General features: G+C 37.9%; 1 protein-coding gene across 1 annotated transcript in view; it reads right to left on the reverse strand.

The window, feature by feature from the left end:
• Positions 1-1,385: 1,385 nt before the first annotated feature.
• Positions 1,386-22,971, reverse strand: part of TMEM182 (transmembrane protein 182) — a 24,645-nt gene continuing 3,059 nt past the window's right edge. Inside the window, exons 3-5 of the mRNA XM_084507309.1 lie at positions 22,127-22,225; positions 13,262-13,399; positions 1,386-2,904 (exon numbers count right to left, since the gene is read on the reverse strand). Coding sequence (XP_084363435.1) covers positions 2,681-2,904; positions 13,262-13,399; positions 22,127-22,225 — 461 coding nt within the window. The 3' untranslated portion in view covers positions 1,386-2,680. The remainder of the gene's footprint in view (positions 2,905-13,261; positions 13,400-22,126; positions 22,226-22,971) is intronic.

Here is a 22,971-nt window from a genome sequence, read left to right on the forward strand (position 1 = left end):
CCAGAGCTCTGACAAACCCATTCCTTTGCACAGAGATTTTAATGAAATCAGAAGAACAAGAGTTAGACTATGCTTTTAGGTAATATTTATACGTAAATGCCTCCCCATCACGCTCAATGCAATGCCCTGGTGCACAAGAGTTCCGCATTATGTGTTCAGCTATAGCCGTGTCCTAGTGTGAGCAAGCCACCTGCCCACATAACTTCAGAAGGAACCCAACTATCAGCTTTGCCATCAGGAGAAAAAGGTGGTATCTAGTTAAAGCAAATCAACAGAGTGAGTCAGAGTGAAGAATGTATACATACTTAAGCAATTTCTACTGATGTCGAAAGGCTTCCTGAAGTTTTAAAGGAAACTCCTTGGATATGCAACAGCCATTATGCCCACAGTCTGACCCAGAGGGTTGCCTCCAAGAGAGGTTGCCTTGCACATAGGAGTAGTGCTAATTTAGGTTGCCTGCAAGAGAGGTTGCCTTGCACATAGGAGGGTAGCTAATTTAGCTGCATAATGGAGAGAGTTCTGAAGATGCACATGGGGTGAATTAAGGGCTCCACAGGAGCCTTTGGCTCATTCCTTGCAGAGTTTATTAGTTGCTGCTGCGCACATGGTTAGGTTTCTGGAAGAAGTCCAGCTCTGAGGCACCTCTCGATTCCTCCAGCTTCTAAAAGTTGCAAGAAAGTGGCTCAAGCGTATTGCCCCCTCTAAGCTCTTGTGGAGAAGGGCTCTCCCCCACAGAGAGCCAGACAGGGTTTGGGAGGGGTACCTAGCCAAATGACTGCTGATTATTGAATTTACCTCCCCAATTACCAGTGAGTATCCTAGGCTGTAAAGGGGGTAAATACCAACAGATTGTATTATTTGAGAAACAGTATGTGATTGTGTAATTAAGGGCAGGAATATAATACCATATGCACAAGGGGCAGGGTTAATTTCAGCCTTTCCTGATTAACCAAGGGCATTATTGTGTAACCCTAATGTTCTCCGGATGGCTATCATTTATATGGAGTTCACATATAACTTTATGAATATTTGGTTAAAATTCACCCATCATACTCTCTGACAAAGTAATTAAAAACACCATGTTAGCTGCCAATAAAAATATTTTTATGATTTGGTAATTATTCCAAACATCATAGCCCCATACTCTTCTACCCCCTGCCCTTGCCATCTTCCTGTTCTATATTGTATAAAGCTAATCTTGATGATGGAAAAATAAATAAGTAGCAGGGGAAGGCTGGAAATCTTCCAATCACAAAAGCTCCTGAAATGGAAGCAACATCCAATCTAGCCTACCACATCTTCTAGGTGGGCACTCCTTTCCTGCCTTTTAGTGATGCTTTTAGTATTCATAACAGCTGTGGAATTAAGCATTACGAACAAGAGGAAACCAACATGCAGTCTTTATTTTTCCCCATCAGTCTCAAGCTACTCTGCATTGAGTTACAAAGTGAAAATGAACACACTCTCAGATGGATTTAATTTCAGCTTGGGCCCAATGCCAGACAAACCAAGTTTCCCCATTGTTAAAACTCCACTCCATCTTTTCCATATCATGCATACAGCCTCATCCTCACCCCATCTTACACGCACACACATACACACACACAAACACACACTCCAAGAACCAGTCACTCCTACAATACAGAACCAAATCCTCCTCCCCTGCTTTATTTGCTAGTGTCATTGCTTTCCTTGGGAAAAGCCAGGATCCACTAGTAGCCAGGATGGATTTGGTCTGTAATGTAGATTTTTAATATTTAAGAAAAATGATGGCCACATTAAACATACATTTTCATGTGGTAGGTATTATCTTCATAATAAACATTTTTTATGATTAAAAAACAAACAAAAAAAAAAAAGCATTTTACACAACCAAGAAAATGCTTCAGGGAGGAGGAGCCAATTATTCCATTCAGAATAAACTGGTTAAAACTTGATTAAAATATTAATTCAAAATACAGTTTTGGCATAACTTTAACTAGTGAATAAAATATGGCATTTTGACCTACAGAATCATGCAACAAACACAGATTTCAGAATATAGAGGTATACAGCTTTCACATGCATACAGAAAGGAGAAACACATAACAGAAGTAGTTAAGCTTTTACATGTACAGACTAGCACCAAATCGCTGTTCACTGTAATTGTCTTCTCCCATACCCTCTTCCCATGGACTCTGCATGAACAACTGCACTCTATTTTTATAAAGTGCAGATAAGTTTGCTTGTATCAAAGCTAAGGCAAGTAGTGGAAAACAGGAGAGGAGGTAGATTGAATTACTGCATTTGAATGTTTATTTTCCCTCCATCTTTTACCATTCTCCACAAGCAGAAGCACAAGACACATGTTAAGAAATGTATAAAATGTTGATTTGGCCCATTTCACATTGGGCTTTCAGTTGCAGAATATTTTTGCCTTCCTCTGTTTGCAAAACTGCAAAAATGCTGCTAGTAGTACACTATGGTGAACCACATGTGTACTTTCTAAAGAATTAAAAGCAACTAGCTAGGACTAAGGGTGATTTCTTCCTGTATTGAGTTTTGCATCCATCAGCCTTCAACAAATAACAGAAGAAATTCCAGAAGTGTGCCTGCATACTTAGGATTGCCATAACAGTAATAATGTATAAAATTGTGAATGAAATTTTGCTAGGTTTCCTGTATTCCCTTCAGTATATGACTAGTCTGAGCGTAAATAAATGGCACGCCCTACCAACAAGAATAGCATTCCTGCTAACAATGCAAAAAATACTCCTATTGGAGCCAGCATAAAAGACCAGCCATAGCGTACATAAACAGCAAAGTCTGGGCAATCCAATTTTTTCATGTTTGTGTAGTTTTCCAGATCAGCCACCGCCTGGACCCAGATGACATACATCACAACTACGAGTGAGAACAAGACACCTGGAAAAGAAACATCAGGTTTTAACGACAGTGTGAGACAAACACTGGGTGTACTTACTGGTTATACAATAATACCTAGAAACACATCCACACTTGTGGCCCCCTCTGCAAAGCACAGTCAGCAACCACTGGATATTTTTTGCCTTTGGCTTTCTCTGACAAGCTTTGTCCCCACTTTGCTTCTGATTTGACTGAAAGTCATATTCCCATGACAAAGGATATATCTATTTTTGGTGGGCAGACCGAAACATGGGTGTGTTTAGGGACAAAACTCACTGTTTTGAATTCAGGGGCCAGGGGAGGAAGAAAGGGAGGAAGAAAGGGGAGATATGATATGATCCAGAAAACAAATTCTACGTTTACTTCCCAAACTCTGATACTGTTCCTATCACAGGCTTCTGGATGAGGTATGAAAAGGAGGAAGGGATGCGAAATCTTTCTACTGTCTTCACCTCTCTACATTTTGATTTTTTTTTTTTTTCCCCCTAAATGAAAAGGGCATGGTTTAGAATATTCAGACTATTCTACTCAAGTATTTTGCAGAAAAATTCAAATGTATTCCATTTAAATCTTCCACATTAGAAAAGAAGTTGCAGGCTATTAGTATTAACTACTATGAAGCAGGCTATTAGTATTAACCTCAGATTATACAGAACAGTTTCCTGGAAGTAATCCACCACATAATTCACAGCATTTTCCCAACCACTCCTCTGAAAGGCCTTTGGATTGTTTACACATGATAGCAATGGGAGCACATGTCCTTACAAACTTTGTTAATCTCTTTGTTACTATACACCAGAAGGAGATATAAGAATAAAGTGCTTTCCTAAGTATCAGTCACATGCCTGATAATTTATTTTAGTTTAGAGGAATGTTCCTCTTTATTTTAGTAAGAGGAACACTTAAGAAATGCAAGCCTGCAGCACAGATGCTCTAGCAGAAAATCCACTGGAAAGCTGAGGGCACAAGTCTGAATTTTTTGCATGCTCCAGCCTGTACCCACATGCTCCCTGAGCTCCAGCTGTCATAGCACAGTTACAAGCAGCAGGGTTATCTATTCCAACACTAAAATATTAGGGGGACACCACTTATATTTTCCTGCCATGATGCTTAGGTACCTCGTTAAAACCATAAGCCAGTGAAATACTTCTGGGAGCACTTGTTGCCAAACTTGAACCTACAGGCTGCAGAGCAGCAGAGTACAAGTCAAAGATATTTGAGGTCTCTAAATGTTTACATTGCAACCTTGAACAAATGTGACACTTGTGACAAAACCCACAAATGCTCTTTGTAAGTACCCATGGAGAGGTATTTGCCTCCAGACCCAGCTGTCCTGGTACCCTTTCATGGTTGCCTTTCCTTATCCCCATGCTGAGATGCTGCCTCACCTCCTCTTGCCCTGCCATTGCTACCCACTTACCAGGGAGCAACTCCTATCATCATTCTCTCATTTGCTTTGGGCAAAATCAGACAGGTTAGCTGCAGCAATTTAAATTGGTGACCTGTTGACATTTTTGTTGTTGCTTTATTGTCAGAATGTAATAGGTTTACATTCTGGACATCCTGAACATCTGACAGGTGAAAGCTCACAACTCAATGTTTATGAACGCTACCTTTTGAAGCCAGCCAAAAAAATGAACTGAAGTAGTTAACCTGAGGCATAATCAAAAAGTGACTGAAAATCCCAAAAGATTTCCTGTCTATGAAATATACTAATATACTTCCAGGATTACATTTTTTGTGCAGGCTTGAATTCCTAATGAAGTTATTAAAACAAAACAAAACAAACAAACAAACAAAAACTAAACTCTAAAAGACATAAATTCAAATTTGGAAGTATTTTACCTACACAAAACTCAATTTTGATGGAATTTAGTGCTGCAATCGTATTAAACACACAGCTGGTGAAACAATCAGAGAGAAGGATCACCTCAGGGCCAGATATAAACAAAATAAGAAATTAAATTGAAGAATCTCCAAATATAAGTCAAATTGAGCAGAAGATTCCTGTAACAGAAGGTATAATGATAACAGATAATGTAGGCAACATAGGAAAATTAGAATCAACACAAATATTTGGAAAGATACATTGATAACATGGTAAAATCCACATGAACACTGGAATTTGCTTCATCAGATAGCTGTGACTGTTTAATTTGAAATGTCCAAAGTCTTCTATTTATTTTATTCTCTACATTAGAGCAAATTTAATCCAGAAGAATAATAATTACAGAAAGTAGTGGTGTATATTCCCTTACTACAGCAGCAGGTAAGTATAACCAGGCCTTGCACATCTGGAATGCTTTTGACTTCTGGCAGGCACCCTGGCCAGACACAAAGCTAAGCAGCCCAGTTAGTCAGAAGCATTAAAGCAAGAGTCTTTCAGAGGTGCTTTAATTTCAAAATGGGAACCCCTTGCTCCTCAGGCAGTCTGAAGCAACCTCTAGTTAAACTAGAGACAGCTCCATGTAGGTGCAAAATAGCAAGCAGTTCTGCGAGTGGTAAAACAACTTCAGCTAAGTTAAAATCCATCAGGTGATGTCACAGCAAGCTGCTAACTTGGGCCTGTATCAAATTCTTGGGTATGGAAATTTGCTGAAGAAATGTATGCCAGAGATAAATGTCCATCTTTAAAACAGAAGAAAAAGAAAGGGAGAACATGTAAACCTTCTTAGTTAATTAAGGCACTAAAAAGAGTATTTAAGGGTTCTGACTACCTGCTAATGGAGGCTAATTAGTAGGTATACTGTTCAGAGTGTTCAAGAAATGTCCTGAGCAGCAGAATCAGACTAAATAAAAACTGACCAAGTCCCATCGATCCAATAGGATTTCATTTGTTAATACCCATCTTTTCTAATTTTCACAGAGTTATGATTTCGTGGCAGTTAAGCACTTACAGGGTAGTATACAGAGTCTCCTCTATGTTGTAAATGGTAACACAGAGAAAAAGAAAAACAGAGAAACATTTTTTCATACGCTGACCTGTTTTGTCTGTTTGGTCTTGTTTCCTGAGATGTTAGAGTACATTAGAAGCAGTAGTGAGAGCAGGGAAGCAGATCATATACTTCTATTATCACTAATGCATCTGCTGAAAATGTTTGATGTTTAGGGCCAGAGGCATTGGTTCCTTCCTATCCATTAAGCACTTCAGGTTGTGCTTAAATTTAAGCACATGTGCAAGTCTCTTTGACTTAAAGGGTTTTTCCTCATGGCATCAACACTGATTGCATCAAAACACCAGATTCAAAGGCAAGTTATGAGCTTAATGAATGGTTACTATGGCTTGAATATTTATCTGCTTGTTAGATTCTAAAAGAATTACGTTTCTCTTCAGAGGATGTCTCCATGTCTGTTTGCATTGTCTCATTTTAATAAAACAGTGAGATGCTAGCTGTTCAAGAAAGGTTTGAAATAAAAGCAGTATCAAGAACAGAACACTTTGTTCAGTGGGCTGGGTAGCATGTAAGATTCAGATGCATATAATATGCAAGTTATTTTTTACAGACCACAAGATATTAATTTGGACTACACATTATGAACTGCAATAGACATGTGGATTTACAGTCAGAACTTTGTATGCAGTTTACAAAAATGTAGATCAAAAGCTGTTTTATAGAAAGAAAAATGAAGCATAGAAAAAAAAATAAATCTGATATTCAGAGGTTCTAAGTATTCACATTCTGTTCTGGCTTTCAAAGGAGTTTTGCTCCTCAAAGCTAAGGCAAATTTGCTTAACATAAGCAGAGTTGCTAATAAACACACATCTATCTGTCTTCTATCTCTCCATCTTGCTACCTTGTGCATACATCTACACTACTTCTGCAATATTCTGCCTTTGTTATTTATACTGGTTTGTGGGTTACCATTCACTGGATCATACTTTAAACCAAAGTAAAGTCATCTGATTGAAGACATAACAAAATCTTACTAAACAGTTGTCTATTGTGGTCTGCTTAAGTGTTTTAAAGTAGCTCAAAAAAAAAAAAAAAAAAAAAAAAAAAAAAAAAAAAAATCTCCAAAATCACAGAATCACAGCACCACAGGCTTATGCTGGCAGGGCCCTCCAGAGGCCACCAGGCCCAAGATGTGCTCCAGCAGAGCCACCCAGCACAGGCTGCCCAGGCCCATCTCCAGGCAGCTTTGGAAGGCCTCCAAGGAGGAGACCCCACAGCCTTTCTGGGCAGCCACCCTCAGGGCTCAGTCACCCTCACAGCAAGAAGTGTCTCCTTATGTTTAGACAGAACTTCCTGCGTTTCTGTCTGTGACCTCTTGTCCTGTCACTGAGCACCAGCAAGAAGATCCTGGCTCAGTCTCCATTGCACCCACTCTTCAGGTATATATACACATCGATGAGATCCCCCCCCCGAGTCTCCTCTTTCTGCCCGCCTCAGTTTATGTGTAGAGAACAGAGTATTTTTTGAAGAAAAATCATTTATTGCAAAAAGTTAAAAATTACTATGTCTTTACATCACCCCCAGTCACAAGATTTAGACTTGATTCTGAAGAATCCAGTAGAGTCACTGAAATACTGGCAACTCAGAAGCATTGGCAATGACCATGTAAATGTGGAGATGAGAGTTAGGCTTTTTATTGCTGAAGAGTATTTTCTTAAAGTTTGTACTGCTTGTGGAAGGCAACAGGGAGAATCCTTCTATTTATATAACTACTGCTATTCCATCCTCCTTCTGCATCAACAAGTTTGCCTCACCAGCTTGTCTCTTTCCTCCAAAATATTAGTCACGCCAATAGAGTTGAGAAAGCATCCATTATAACTGTGATAGGAAACTCCATTCATTATGAAGGAGAATATGCTAAAATGAATATATATTTATTCTGGGAAATCTGTTTCTGCACTCTTGTACTTACTATCTATCATGAATATCATGAACTCCCATGGCCAAGCTTCCAGTCAAAATCACTGAGATTAAAAAACAAACAAAAAAACCCTCCAGAATTTCATGAAGCAGATATTTTTAGAAACAATGTATACTATGATGTATTTCTACATTTTCAGCATTTAGACCTTTTTCATAGCATGTGGATGTCCATTTGCCCTTGCCTTTTAGTGAGTATAAAATAAAATAGCAGTTGCATGAATCAGGAATGATGGGGGAAATTATTCCTAGAACATGAAGTATGTCTGAGAGAGATTAAGACAAATAAATACTTCCCTCCTCCTCCTTTTTCTTTCTTTTTTTTCCCATTTTGCATTTTTTTAAGAACACACATGTTTGATACACAGCTCTGTGCAATGTGATAAGACATGGACTTCTCTGAGGTCACTCTTTTCTGTCTTTTGCATTTATTCTTTTGAATTTCTTTCAAACAAATACTTGTGCATATTGCAGAGGAAAAAGAATACAGAACCTTTAGAAATGTCTATGAATTCAAGAGGCAGTTTGCTGGCCTTTAGTACTTATTCTTCCCACGTATAAATGCCTTTCACTTGTCAATGGTGAATGGCTGTTTATGGCATGAATCTTTTACTATGCAGACATGAAGACAAAAGGTCCTAGAAAGAATGATGTGAGCTTTTTACTTCTGCCTAAAAGTTTAGAACTCTTTCTCTCACTTGAGGAAAACTTGCATGTCTGTGTATATATATTTTTTCTTTTCAATTGCATTTTTCTGTCCTTGTCCTTATTATAGATACTTCCACCTACCTTGGCCTCTTGTGACCTTTACTTTAAAAAATATGGTTTACATTCAACTCTAAAGTATTTGCAGAGAATCCCACTTTAGAGTTATGGTAGTTGGCACACATATCTCTGAAGACAGATTTTGTCCTCATCTAGGAGCTAGAATTAAAATATCAGCTTTTTCACTCTTTTGGCAGGAAGCAGAAGTCATATTTCTAATCTTGCGTCTTCACAAGGGTGTGATTCTATAATGCTCTGTGCACATCGTGAGGTCTTGCTTGCCTGACATCAGTACGAAATGAAAGTTTTAAGTAACATCCAGACATCTTGCAGGAAGAGGCCTGGGATAATCTGAATTTTTATTGAAGGTTGCCCAAAGTGATTATTTTATGGCAGTTTCCCCTTCTTTTCCTATGACATTTGAAGAAATTATAGGGCTTCTTACATTTTGCGCTACCTTAGCTGCTCTTGTTCCATCCTCTGAGGCTGAAGACATGGAGGTGAGCTTGCAAAGAGACTGCTCGACTCATTGACTGTGGTATTGTTAAACTGATAGGCACTTTTTCCTCACAAGCATAGCACATGTTTCACCTGTAAACTTGGGTGAAACTTGAAAGCTTAATATGGAAAGTTGCTGGTCAATAAGTTTCCAACAGATACTAATAATTGTGTCTGCCTCTCCATTTGTAGTACTTCAGAGGCACCACTCAAGAGGAGAAGCTTGAAGCCGTTAGAATCACAGAATCATAGTATCATTCAGGTTGGAGAAGACCTCTAAGATCACCTAGTCCAACCTTTCTTAAATATCGGGATGAGCAAAAGGCAGATGTGTGACCCTGCCACAGATCAGACATCAGAACTGCTCTTTAGGTACATTTACGGATTTTCTGGGGCTCAGATCTGGGATGCTCTGGAGAACCTGCTGAGGCTCCCTTGGCCCTTGGAGTATAACCTCTTCCAGTTCATCCACATGGGGATTAGTGGTGCTGGCAGAAAGATCTTCAGTCATAGAATCATAGAATGGCTTGGGTTGGAAGGAACCTTAAAGATCATCTAACTCCAACTCCCCTGCCATAGGCAGGGATGCCACCCACTAGATCAGGATGCTCAGAGCTTCATCTAACCTGGTCCTGAACAACACCAAATCCAATATCTTTCCAATTTAGAGACAGAGATGTTGTGCAGGACAGTTTCAAATGCTTTGGACAAGTCCCGGTTTAGACAAAACACAGCTTTAGGATGGATAACTAGTTGACTTGAATCTCATTTACAATAACCTCATCACCTGCTTTCTGAACCCTAAGATTGGACAACAGATTATGCTACAAGCTTTTTCTTAATATGAGGCAAAGTTTTTAACTGCTACCTAGTTTGTTAGTTAAGGTTGCAAAGCAATACAATCCAATAGTGGGTATTAAAATTGATTCATCTAGCATTCTTCTTTAAAGTGCAAAAGTAGGAAAATGGCTGATCTTCCTATCTTCTGCTTTCAGTCTTCTACAGAAAAGCTATGGTGACTGACTTCTTTCTCAGAAGCCTAATATACTCCCTAGTATTACTGCCACTTGCATGTTGGCAGCGAAATAGCATGGACACATTGGCTGTGTGGGTATACTGACTTGTGAGAAGAGCTTTTGGTTTTGGTTTTGTGAGTGAGCTAAAATGTTGAACAGGATAATGATATTTACAGTAAGTACCTTCCTTGAGCAGCTCAGCTCTACTGGTGTGACTGGGAGTAGATGCAGTTCCTCATTCAGGATAGTTCCTGATGATAGCTCCTCAGTCAGGAACTTGGTCCCCATAACCAAGCCAAAATGTCTTGTGCTATCCTAGTGGCTGCAGGGTCCAGTATTCTGTTACAACCACTTGCTTTTGGGAAATCACAACAGGATTTTGCTAAATATCCTTCCTTTTCAACAACAAAAATGGTAACATATAACAGCCCTGCTCTGAATCTGTGGTTGAGAATAGTGCTGAAGCTGAAAGATACTAAGTATATGCATAGTAAAAGTCAGGATTTCCCTTAAAGAACATCTGCTATACAGATTCAAAGGGTGAGAGGGGCAAAGAGACAGGCCCAATGTCATATACAGGGTTAATAACACTCACTTAACTTCAAAAATCTAAAAACTTCCAACTCAGGATATTCTATGATTCTACTCTATAACTGTACCGGTCCAAGGACAGACCCCTGTACACCACTTGTCACCAGCCTCTACTTGGACATAGATCCATTGACCACCACTCTCTGAGTGTAACCTTCAAGCCAATTCCTTATCCACTGAATGGTCCACCCACCAAATTCATATTTCTCCAATTTGGAGATCAGGATGTCATGTGGGAGTATGTCAAAGGACTTGCAGAAGTCCAGGTAGATGACATTAATTGGTCTTCCTTTGTCAACTGATGCAGTCACTCCATCATGGAAAGCCACCACACTGTTCAGGCACTATTTGCCCTTGGTGAAGCCATGATGGCTGTCTTGGATCACCTCTTTGTTTTGCATGTGCCGTGACATTGCTTCCAGGAGAATCTTTTCCATAACCTTGCCAAGCCCAAAGGTACTTGATTTCTTATGTGACAAATGATAAATAAGTTGTGTCAGGGGAAGTATTGGACATTAGGAAGAATTTCTTCAGAGAGGGAGTTGTCAAACATAGGAAAAGGCTGCCCAGAGAAGTGGTGGAGTCCACATCCCTGGAGGTGTTTAAGAAACACATGGACGTGGCACTAAGGGACGAGGTCTAGTGATGGGATTCAGTAGGTTGGATTGAGAGCAGGTGATCTTGAAGGTCTTTTTCAACCTAGATGATTCTATGACTCTATAGAGAATTCATCTGAGCTATCTTAGGCCCCTCCTTCAAGATGAAATGAATTGCCAGCTGGGGACTTCTTACTTCATTTTGACTGTTAATCAGTGTCATTGCTTCCAGCAGGCCTCTTAGGGAAGCCAAGGGTGACTAGCCCGGACCTGGGGATCTAACTTTCACTTGCCTAAAATGGGGTGAATGAAGTGACCCATGGTGGAAAAAAACACACTTCAGAGGGCTCCCTGCTAGATCCTGGTGCTTTCCCATTTCCTCTCAAACTGTCTCTGCCACTTTCTAGAGACAGCAGAGATTTTTACAGATTACAAATGCAGAAAAAGAGCATGACTTTCATGGGCTTTTAACCTACAAATCATTGCCAGAACAACCTTAGAATTTCCAACAGATTATGAATATTTTTTTCATGTCTTTTAAAAGTGGGGAAGAGTAATCCTCAAGGGAGCAAATGCAAACATTCAGGATTTTTTTCAGCAACAATATAAAATACACCCCACACTTTGCTGAAGGTCCTTTACAAGTAAATTACAATCATTATTAGCCTGTGTATGCAGAACTCCAAGGTGAAGTGGGTAAGCAGTATCAGCAGATCAATAAGGGAAGCAGAAAGAGAGCCCAGGCCTTTTGATTTTGGCATGGGTGCTCTGCTCCATAGCACAATCCTGCTCTTAGAACTGACTCTCACCAGGCTTTATACAATTTAGAACGGTGATTGAGCACATATTATCATTTATATCCTGTCCAATTTCTATCTTACACATCTTCCCAGACTCTTCAAGATTAACAGAACAGTGTCCCAAAAAGCTGGTCAAATCAGCTGAATCCTGGAAGGATGCATCCTACATATTTGCATATATATAACTCATATCAAGCCATTAGGGCAATGAAGCTGGTGAAGGGTCTAGAGAACAAGTCTTATGAGGAACAGCTGAGGCAGCTGGGGTTGTCTAGCTTGGAGAAAAGAAGGCTTAGGAGAGACCTTATTGTGCCATACAATTACCTCAAAGGAGGTGGTAGTGAGGTGGGGGTTGGGCTCTTCTCCCAAGCACAAAGTGGTACAATGAGGTAAAATGACATCAAGTTGCACCAGGGCAGGTTTAGGTTGAATATCAGGAGAAATTTCTTTACTGAAGGGGTTGTGTGGCACTGAAATATGCTACTCAGGGAAGTGGTTGAGTCACCATTCCTGGAGGTCTTCAAGAAACGCACAGAATTTAGTAGCAGGATTTAGTGGTGGACTTATCAATACTAAGTTAAAAGTTGGACTAGGTGATCTTGGTGGTCTTTTCCAACCTGAATGATTGTATGATTCTATGATTATATGTGGGTTATGAGGAAAGAGGTTAATTCAGTTATTAACTATGTTTCATTCACAGAGGTTTAGAGCTTCCACTTACTTACATTTGACAGCTATTTTGTGCATTCCAATCACATAAAAAAAAGTCTCCTATTCTTGTCACGTGAATGTGCTGTGTCTTGCAACTTCTTTAGAGTCTACCATTACCATCTTCATTGCTTTTGTGCCACTGATTAAAAAACCTCTTCTTAGCTAAAGCCCTTGAGAGTCCTTCAAGGCAGCATCCCTAAATATGCATTCCTTTTCCTGCTAAATAATTAGTTTGAAATTGCAAAGTGATTCCATGAATGGTCCTAGATTTTTTTTGTTGTTTTTATCTTAATCAAAAGGTAGCTTTTTGAATGGCTTTATGACTAAATAACTGTGGAAAGAATTGTCTCCAAGGCAGGCGCTCCAAAAGCCAAAGGACAGAGGTATGCACTTTTTCTTTCTTTTACCCATGATTAGTATAATTTTTGTCACAGAAAATGGGGTGAAATACCTCATATCTTTTCTATTCTAATAGCTTTAATTGACTGAGCAAACAGTATACCCACCAGCAATGATGTAAAAGCCTCCTCCTGCTTTGTACAGAATGTGGCTGGCAAAAGGAGCTGCACAGATGATGAAGAAACTAGCCACCACAATAGTGAGCACTCCCAGGAGCATAAGAACTGTCCAGAAACCTCGATAAACTGGAGAAAGGGAAGAAAGAAAAAAGCACACAACACTTTTTAGAACTTAATCAAGTGACGCATTTGGCTAACAATACTTTTTCCTTTCCTCTTCTCTTTTCACTTTCCTTATTAACAAACCAAACATTCATTCCATTGTGTGTGCACCTTATATATCATGTGGATCGAAGTAGGTTTGGACCCCAGTTCTTATCTGATGATCACGGAAAATAAGATGTAAGTTACCATGAATGAAGTCTATATGCTTAACATTTAGACAGTGACTTGCAACATAGCAAATTTATGCTTTTTAGAAAATGGTGCACCAAAGGTGTAGCAATGATACTTTGGAGTAAATGATTGGACTGACTGGATATAATTGTTTTACCAAAATTGACTGGGAGAAGCAGAGAATTCTAATATTTTGACATTATTAGTGCTCAGAACCTCTCACCAAAAGCAATCTTTGAGTTCTCTATAATTTACTAGTGGATAATTCTCCTTACATATAGTATATTCAATACAAGGAAATTTAAGCAGGAAAGAAGTGCAACTCAGAAATGTAAACTGAAAAAAAAAAAAAAAAAAAAACACATTTTTTTTTAAACAGCCTATTCCTGCTCTAATGCTCTCTGTATTTTATTAAATTTAAAATGTGATGTTTCAGAAGTCCCTGTTAGACAGTGCCAAGCAGTGCTGAATTAATGGATGCAGCTGGTGATAAATGAGCCGAGAGTTTTGTGACATACTCTGGCCAAAAGAGTCTTTCTAACAATTATTTTTTAGCTGGTTAATTGCACATCCATTTAACAAAGTCATCATTTTACAAATGCTACAAGAGTGACATAAATTTCTCCCATGAATTTAAAAATTGGTACATTAACACAACCCATTAGTAAAATTATGAGTTGCAAAGATCTCCATCGTCAGATCTGAAAATCTTGAAGCACTGACAATTCAGTCAGTTAAAAACATTTCCACCCAACTGAGAGAAAGCATATAAGCCAGCTGGCATGTCAGAAAAAGTGAGTCACAAAAGAAACTGCCACTTATCATTTGACAGCACCTACTTACTGTTATAGCAAAACACAACTAAGCAACTATTATACTGGTTCAACTCCTGAAAGTTTCAAATCCATTCAGGCTGCTAAAGCCAGCTTGGAATAATTCTGGTTTGCTCTCATCTAAAGACCAAAGGTACACTAGACATTATCAGTTTGTGTTTCCCACTAATGTGTTTCAAAAATTTATAGTTTTCAACTTGACCAGCTTAACTCATGTTAAAGTATACATCATCTTGCCTACCTAAACCCTGTAAATGTATTAGCTAGATCACATTCACCACATCACATTAGACACACTTTTTAAATAACAACCTTTTTAATCTAGGCAAAGATTCACAGACATAATTTTCTGCCACAGTGATCAGCAGATTTGGGCACAGGGAAGATGAATGTGTCTGAAAGTAGTCGGCAGAAGGGCTAAAACTGTGTTTTGGTTCATATCCAATACAAGGCTTCCTTCCACATAAACAAATAAATATGAAAATAGCAGGTAAGAGATAAGGCTGTGGTTCAGCAAATCAGTTAAGTGTGTGTTCTGCTTTAAGTACTCTAATTCTTATGGGATTGAGGCACCTGTTTAAAGTTAAACACATTGTTAAATGATTCACTTAATGCAAATGGACAGTGAATGGAGACCTAGAAAGGTAAATCTCTCAAGTCCTTTGGTCTTGGGTATTTGAAGCAATTTCATATTATTTTACTCATGGGTCTACTTTGCTAAGCTTCATCGCAGTCCCCAAGTCCATGGGACATTACTTCCTCATTTAAAACCTAATACTGCTAAATCAGCCTATAACCACCCAACTCCTTTACATGGATGGCCCAAGGTACTTCAAAGTCATGCTACATAATAGGACACATTGGCCAAAATGGACCTTGAAAAAGCTTACTTCAATATCATTATGGTCAGTCACTGAAGTTATATAGCACTGTTTCTATTTTCTGAATGGATGAGGACACAAGCTTCTCCAGCATTACGAAATTAGTGTGCAGCTTCATTATATATTCTTTGTACAGGAACTTTGAAGACGGTTTTTAGTGAACTTTTACCAGAAAAGCTTGATTTCCTCAAATGTTCCTGAAAACTAAACATAAATGGAGTACAAATGTACCTGATGAAAATCTATTTAAACCTCTCTGTGACTATACAAGAGAAAATCTGTTTCTCTGCTCCAACAGCGTAACTGTTTTATGCATTATATATGAAATACAGATTTGACCTAGCTATCACCTGAAATAAGCTTCCGTTGTATTCCTCTATACGTAATTATTTTCTCTAGAGAATCATGGAGATATTCTGATGATCCTAATACTCGTTTATCTAGCTAACTCCATCATTAAACAACAATTAGAAAATGAAGAAGACAGGTAAAAAGTCTTCAATGCTCTCAAATTTGTGACTTTTCATGCAAATATTTACCCCTTTTAATCTACAAGACAGGAAGTCATTAAGGCCATTTGTGGCACAAGTCCAAATAAACACCCTAAGAGCATCTAGACATTTTATTTAATAATGGAATTAAAATGCAACCATTCTCCTGCAGAGAAGACTTCACTTATTTCATATTCAGACCATTTTTACCCAGACCACATCTCCTACCTTCTCTGTTTAGATGGGCAAGATCGCTTCCCGTGGAGCTAACCGTTCAAAATTACAGTGTAGCCCTATTGCAGTCACTAGCTTAGCTGGCATCAACAGATGAACACAAAAGAGGTGGTTGAAATAAACCTACCTAAGGATGAAATTCTTAAGTCAAAGACTCTGCTGCTCTAGGATTGAGGAGATCTTTAGCAGATAAAAAAACAACTGAAGACAGTTTTGAATTATGATTCTTTATAATATATATATATTTTTAATATGCTTCTTTATATAAAAGGGATGACACTGTGATCCAAGCAGTCTGTTTCAACTGTGGTTCAGTGTACATACACAAGATGTTAAAAGAAGTTTGCACCTTTCAGTTAAAAGAAGTTTGCACCTGCAGTTCATAAGATAGCCCATGTTCTGGTCCAAACAACGAATGTCCTTGCCTCTGTAAAGAGCAGGCACTAAGTAAATGAACCTTACAGGTATGTCAGAATTAGCTACCTCAAGTACTTGTGTTATTCCAAGTATTTTCTGCAGTGGAAGAAATAAAGTACAAGTGCTACCGCAAAGTCTGAGGTAAACCTATCTGTAGTGTTAACCTTAGATATCATTGCTCTACGTTGCAAGAGTGCTAAACAGAGGTTCTGTAACTTCTCTTGGTAAGCTGTCCCTTCATCAGGGTACAACATTTGTCTTGGTAGTGACAGGCAGGCCTAAAAATAAAATAGTACTTAGAGGAAAACAGGAGTACAGCCAGAATGCTTGTCTTTGAGCTCTGCACCATTCCGTCTACATACCATGAGAATATTGCAGCTGAATTATATTACTTTCAAATTGCGTGACCTGTGATTTTGCCTTTCCACCTGGTTTTCTCCTAAATGAGAAACTTAGATTAACTAACTAACCTAGATTCCTCTGGAGACTTCTGCATCATTTGAAAACCAGCTGAAGTATCACATTTTATGTAAGGGACTGAATTTTGGACTGAAAAATATCAAAAGTTCCCTTTTCTTGTATAGGAGATCCCAACCCTGTTTAGAAACTGATGCCACAGTTTCTGACGTTACTGGTGCTTGATATGGAAATAAGTAATAATATATTTGACACAGTTACACAATGATGTCACCTAAAAGACACACTTTTTATGTAGTAGCAATGCACACCTCAAAACCTCCATAATGGGCTATTCAGGAACTGGTTAACTAAATACAACGCAACACCCATCTATAAACTAGAGATGTTAACACCAAACTCATGAAACCACACCACATACTTTATTGCCCTTGCCAACTTCAAGTCCTTCAAATTCTTAGCCATGTAAAAGACTTGGCCCATACATTTCCTATGGCATACAAAAAAATAATAATAATATATATATATATATATAAATAAAAATCAATATTGAACAAGAATTATTAAGTCCTACAAAGCTGAACATCTTTTTGAAGTATGTGTGAGTTCAGTGCTTCATAAACATTACAAAGAATCATTAAAATGACGTGATTTTTCACCTACAAACTCAGGTCCTAAAGTGAACCTAACCTTTCCTTTGATTTGGCTAAATAGTGCATTTCAGAATATCTTTTTTACCTCTCTATTTAATTGAAGTGATATCAAAATGATTTTGACAAGAGGCATCAAAATGCCACTACCGATATAAAATACGATGAAAGGTAAAATGCCTGAACTGTTCTATATCTAAAGTATCTTCTCTGCAGATAAACAACTGCAAATGTGATCACAGCTCTCAGCAGCAGCACCTGAGACACATCTAGCAACACAATAAACCTTGCAAAACTTTTATCAGTTTCACTCAGTACCCTTTATTATCCCTTAGTAGTAATAATCTTTTTTTTTTTTTTTCAAATAACCTTAACAGTAAAATAAATACAATATTCACATTATGAATACATTGCTTTTTTAAATACTTCTTGCTTTATCACTGCTCAGTGGCTGGGGAGTTCTTCCTTAGTAAATGTACTGTATTACAACCTCTCACAGGCAATTATGTGACCGTATTACATAACAGCATTTTTTGCCCTAAAAATAGGCTAACTCTAGCATCTCACTATACAGTTATTATTTTCAGATTTCATTGCTGATATTTCCTAGATTACTTTAGGTTAATTTCAGCCCAGCAACAAACCTGCCAATAAATTTGATCACACCAATTTAGGTGTAATAGTTGCTGAACCGGAACTTCTCTTCAGTCCTATAAACATTCTGTATTCCACATTATATTAGGCACTACTTCAAATGCTGGCAATGTGCTCAGTACTGGACAAAATAAGATACAAATGGTCAGGAAAAAAAAAGTACTAGCAGCTACAAATCAGAGTATTAAACTGATGTGTCAGTGCAGCCCCATTAAATTGCTTCTAATTTAACCTCAGAAGTTGCTGGGGCAATTTACAACAGTTAAGAAACTACTGCATATTTCCAAATAAACTTGCATTTTTTTTTTTTTTTATTTTTTAATTGATGACTTGATTAAGTGATAGATCTTATACTTCTTTTTCTTAGGAATTATCTCACTGTTGCAATATGGTACTATTTGTATGAGTAAGGACTTTGTACAGTAAAAGAGAGTTTTATAAAAGTATGATAGTCATTGAATATCTATGTTAAGTAATCCAGTGATGTGATACCATGAATTAATCTAGCTTGCAAAAAATTATTATTTAAGTAATATAATTACAATTATAAAAATGTATATATAAGTATGCTTATTTTAGAATAAAATATTTAGAATAAAATAAATAATGGTCACTATTCTGGTACTTTTATTGTATGGGTTATTTTTTTAAAATTATTATTCCTAGGTTGTAGTCTGTTGCACATATGTTTGTGAATCATCATATAAATGAATCTGCTGGTGACACAATGAGGTGCTGTCTGTCCTCTTAATAGCTGCACATTGTAATACCTGTCACTATAAAACATTGTAACATCACAGAAAGTCACTAGAGTCAGGCTTCCCTGACTTCATTTAGATGTCTATTTCAGGCTAAGATAAATGACATGGCCTGCAAATTTGTTTAAGTGCATAACTATAAATGATGGCTAGCACAGCTGTAGACTGCACTTTACACTGCAGGTAGGTGATCCACCAAGATGCTTAACAAAACCAATGAATGAACAAAGCCGTAGTACTTGTGATTAAGATACAGAAAGCTGCAATTTCAAAACAGTACTAACCCACCCTTCCAAGCTGATCATGTATCTGACAGTAATGATGAAAGGAAATCTGAGACAATAAAACATGCATTTGAATCCCCAATGTCAGCATCACTGTAGGCTTTTCTGTCTTCACATTTCCATCTAAGGCTATAACTCTTCACAGCAAGAACTCATAGTCTAGGTTTCTGTAAGAGGATGAACCAGGCCTTTTGTGTAAAGCATACTAACACACTAAACTTCAAGGTCTTCAGAGTTTGAGTTTTTCTGGGAACTATCAAACATCTTAAAACCAACACACAAAAATATCTAAATAAACTAAGAGAGGATAGATCAAGCCTTTTTTGAATTATGGCCATGGCCCAGAAAAACTCTGAGGCAAATTCTTACAGATACTAAAGCCAAAGGAGTTATGTCAACAGAGGACTTCATTCAGTCACTCCACTCAAAAATCATCAGAGATTTTATAGTCCTCAGGAAACTTATTTTTGCCTGAGCCATCCTAGCTGGATGGTAACATGGCACTCCTGCTACAAACCACAGTTGTGTTTTCACTAGGGTCTGTAATTAAATCCAATTTGCTCTGACAAGTTCTCATAGTCTCTTAAAGCTGAGCTATCTGTAAAAGAAGGTGTATGCCTTTGCTTGTTCAGAAAGTAACAGTTCTGTTAACATGAAGGTAGAGATTTTTAGAAAATTGTGTTGTACATCCACACTTGATTTCTCTAATGAAGTTTAAAGCTTTTTATTCAACTGTTTATTTTTCAGCAAACTATTTTTCAGATGACAAAATATTTCTTCTTATCCATTCCAAATTAAAATATGACTTGGAGGTCTTACGAAAAATGTGGTGAAAAATCTTTCTGAAAGGACCAGGAGTGGTGGATTATTATTTTTTTTTATCCCCCAAAGTATAACTTTTGAGAAAGCTATAAGCCATGAAAAAGAAAATACTGTATCAAGATACAGTAGCAAAACCAAAAAAAAAAAAAGAAATGAGAACCCTAATCTTTTGGTAGTGCCCTTTTGTTCTATGTTTTGCTGACAGAAGGTATTAGATGCAGCCAAGTCAATGTTTAAATAGCTGACAAAATATTTTTTTGCATGAAATCAGATGGAGGGCTTTCTCCACTGACTAATTCAGAGAAGCATTTCCTCCACTGTGAATCAGAAAGACAACAACTTTCTAGTATTACTTAATTTAGTAACTGCAGATTCAGTGAGGTTTTAAAAGCCTGTTTGCGACATATCACAGGCAGGACTGTTGAAGTACACTAGAAGAGGAATGAATTTTGAACTAACGGAAGAGATGATGATATAACCTTCTTAATAAAAAGTTGTGGAAGATTCTTGAACAAGTATACCTGCTCTAGATGCTGAAAATGAACTGGTGGCATAAAAAAAAAAAAAAAAAAAGTCTCCAGTTTTAATAAGCTCCAAAGCAATCCAACTGTATCTATTTATACAGCAGGAATGGCTCTGAATATACTCTACCTGGGCCAGCATCTATAGTACAGTTCTGTCTATTTTTAATCTTGTAATATAAAATATAGATAGGAAAATTATATTTGAGCAGAGGTTCTTTTGGCAAACATTAACTGAAATTAATTAAACTTTTGATGATATTCCTTCTCATTTCTTTATTCTTTGTTTGTCCGCTTCTGTGTAATCATGCAATATGATTTGAAGATCTTTTGTGAATGTATGAGTGAATGGTGGAATACAAACTCTGTCTAGATTATTACGAGAAGATGACTCGTCACTTTCAAATGGAAAGATAAACTGTTCTAGATGTGCTTCGAAGTTACAGATTAGATCTCTGACTCTGAATGGTGAGGTATTAATTCTTCCTGGACAAACAGTTCATAATTTCTGAAGATTAACAGAACTGTTACCAGTCCAACTTCTTTTTCATGTCTGCAGCATAAAAAATGGATTCTGAAGACACTTCAAAGTCAGCAAAGGTATAATTACAGCTTCAGGGATCACTTAAGTCATTGAGTCAGCAGGCTTGGAGACATGCAGCATCCCCACATCACAGGTTATTTAAAAAGTCACATGAAATAGGCATCAGAAGCAATATTTTCAAATACATTTGCATAAAGCCCTTGATCTGATGAAATGTGACCAATTTTTTAAGTGGAGTAGTAAAAACAGAGCTTTCCAGGCATTATTCAAGTATAAGGTTTTCGATTCTGTGTATTTTACATATACATATGTATGTCTGTTACTACACTATAGTTTCTCAGTGTTAATATCTCAGTTTAAGATATCAAGTATTTTGAAATGTTATAGAATATATATATATTTTCAAAAATAACTTAATTTACAAAACAAGATTGCACATTGCTACACTCTTGGTCTACATTATTCATGTATGGCACACACTGTTCAAATTAATTTTAGCGCTGCAACTTCCTATAGTGTTAGTGGAGAGAAGCTGGCACCTCCAGTACTTGGTGCAGTATATCTGAGTTAGTTGAATAAACTTAGACGGTATCAAGGCCCCTCTTTTCCCTTCTCATAAAGTAAAAGAGCAATATAATTCCACATGTGGTTATTTATTTAACAAGAAATAGTTTAATTGGGATATATGAGAAGAAGTATTTGTTTAATGCATTCAGCCCAAGGAAGATACTTTTTCTGTATGAAAAAAAAAATGATTCACTAAAAAGAAATGTTTCTGTTTTTAGAAATGATTTTCATTCTGCCATTATACTTAAAGCTATGCATTCATTTACGTGCTTTGCTAAATAGTGTCTTAAATATGTGTGTTGTAAAAGTACGAGGAGTATGAAACACCAAAACTCTGCAAATTAAACTGTGTGGAGTGATAATGCTGTTTTGTACTGAAGCATCCAAATTGTTTTCTTGAAACTATAGGCATTGTATCCATTTGCAGCCAAAAAAAATACTTACTGACTGCAGAGTCATAGGAGGTTGAGTTGTGTTCATCTCGGATATGAGGAAATGGTGAGAGGTATGCATGTGTACAGTTCTTAGAAGGTGACTGGTTGGCTAAAAGAAAAAGAGAGAAAAAGATTAATGCCTTAGAAATACAATGTTTTGTGCCTGTTTTTCAAATAGGTAAACTGAGTTTCATAGGTCAAGATTCCAGGTTCCTTCCCAGGCAGTAGCTCTACAGTGGATTTTGCGTTGGTAATAGATACCAGCCTTGTGTCGTGGTTCCGCTCGAGTGGGCAGCCGAGCTCCACCACAGCCACTCTCTCACTCCCCCTCCTCAAAGAGGAATGTGGAGAAAATATGTGAAAAGGGCTCAAGGATTGAGATAAGGACGAGAAAATCACGCAATAATTATTGTAACGGGCAAAACAGGCTCGGCATAAGGAGATAGTAAGATTTATTGCCTACAACTAACAAGCGAGAGAAGTGAGAAAACAAAGGAAAAAAAAAACCAAAAGCACCTTCCCCCCCATCCACCCTCTTCCACCTCCTCCCCCTGAGCGGTGCAGGGGAACGGGGAATGGGGGTTATGGTCAGTCTACAGCACTTCTTCTCTGCCGCTCCTTCTCGGTCACTCTCGTCCCCTGTGCTGTGGGGTCCCACCCACGGGATGCAGTCCTTGATGAACTGATCCGGCGTGGGCTTCCCACAGGCAGCAGCTCTTCCAGAACTGCTCCAGATATGGGTCCGTACCACGGGGTCCATCCCTCAGGAGAAAACTGCTCCAACCTGGCTCCCCTACGGGCTGCAGCTCCTGCCAGATCACCTGCTCCTGCGTGGGCTCCTCTCCACGGGCTACA

The sequence above is a fragment of the Aythya ferina genome (assembly GCF_964211825.1).
Source record: "Aythya ferina genome assembly, chromosome: 1".
Taxonomy (NCBI): Eukaryota; Metazoa; Chordata; class Aves; order Anseriformes; family Anatidae; genus Aythya; species Aythya ferina.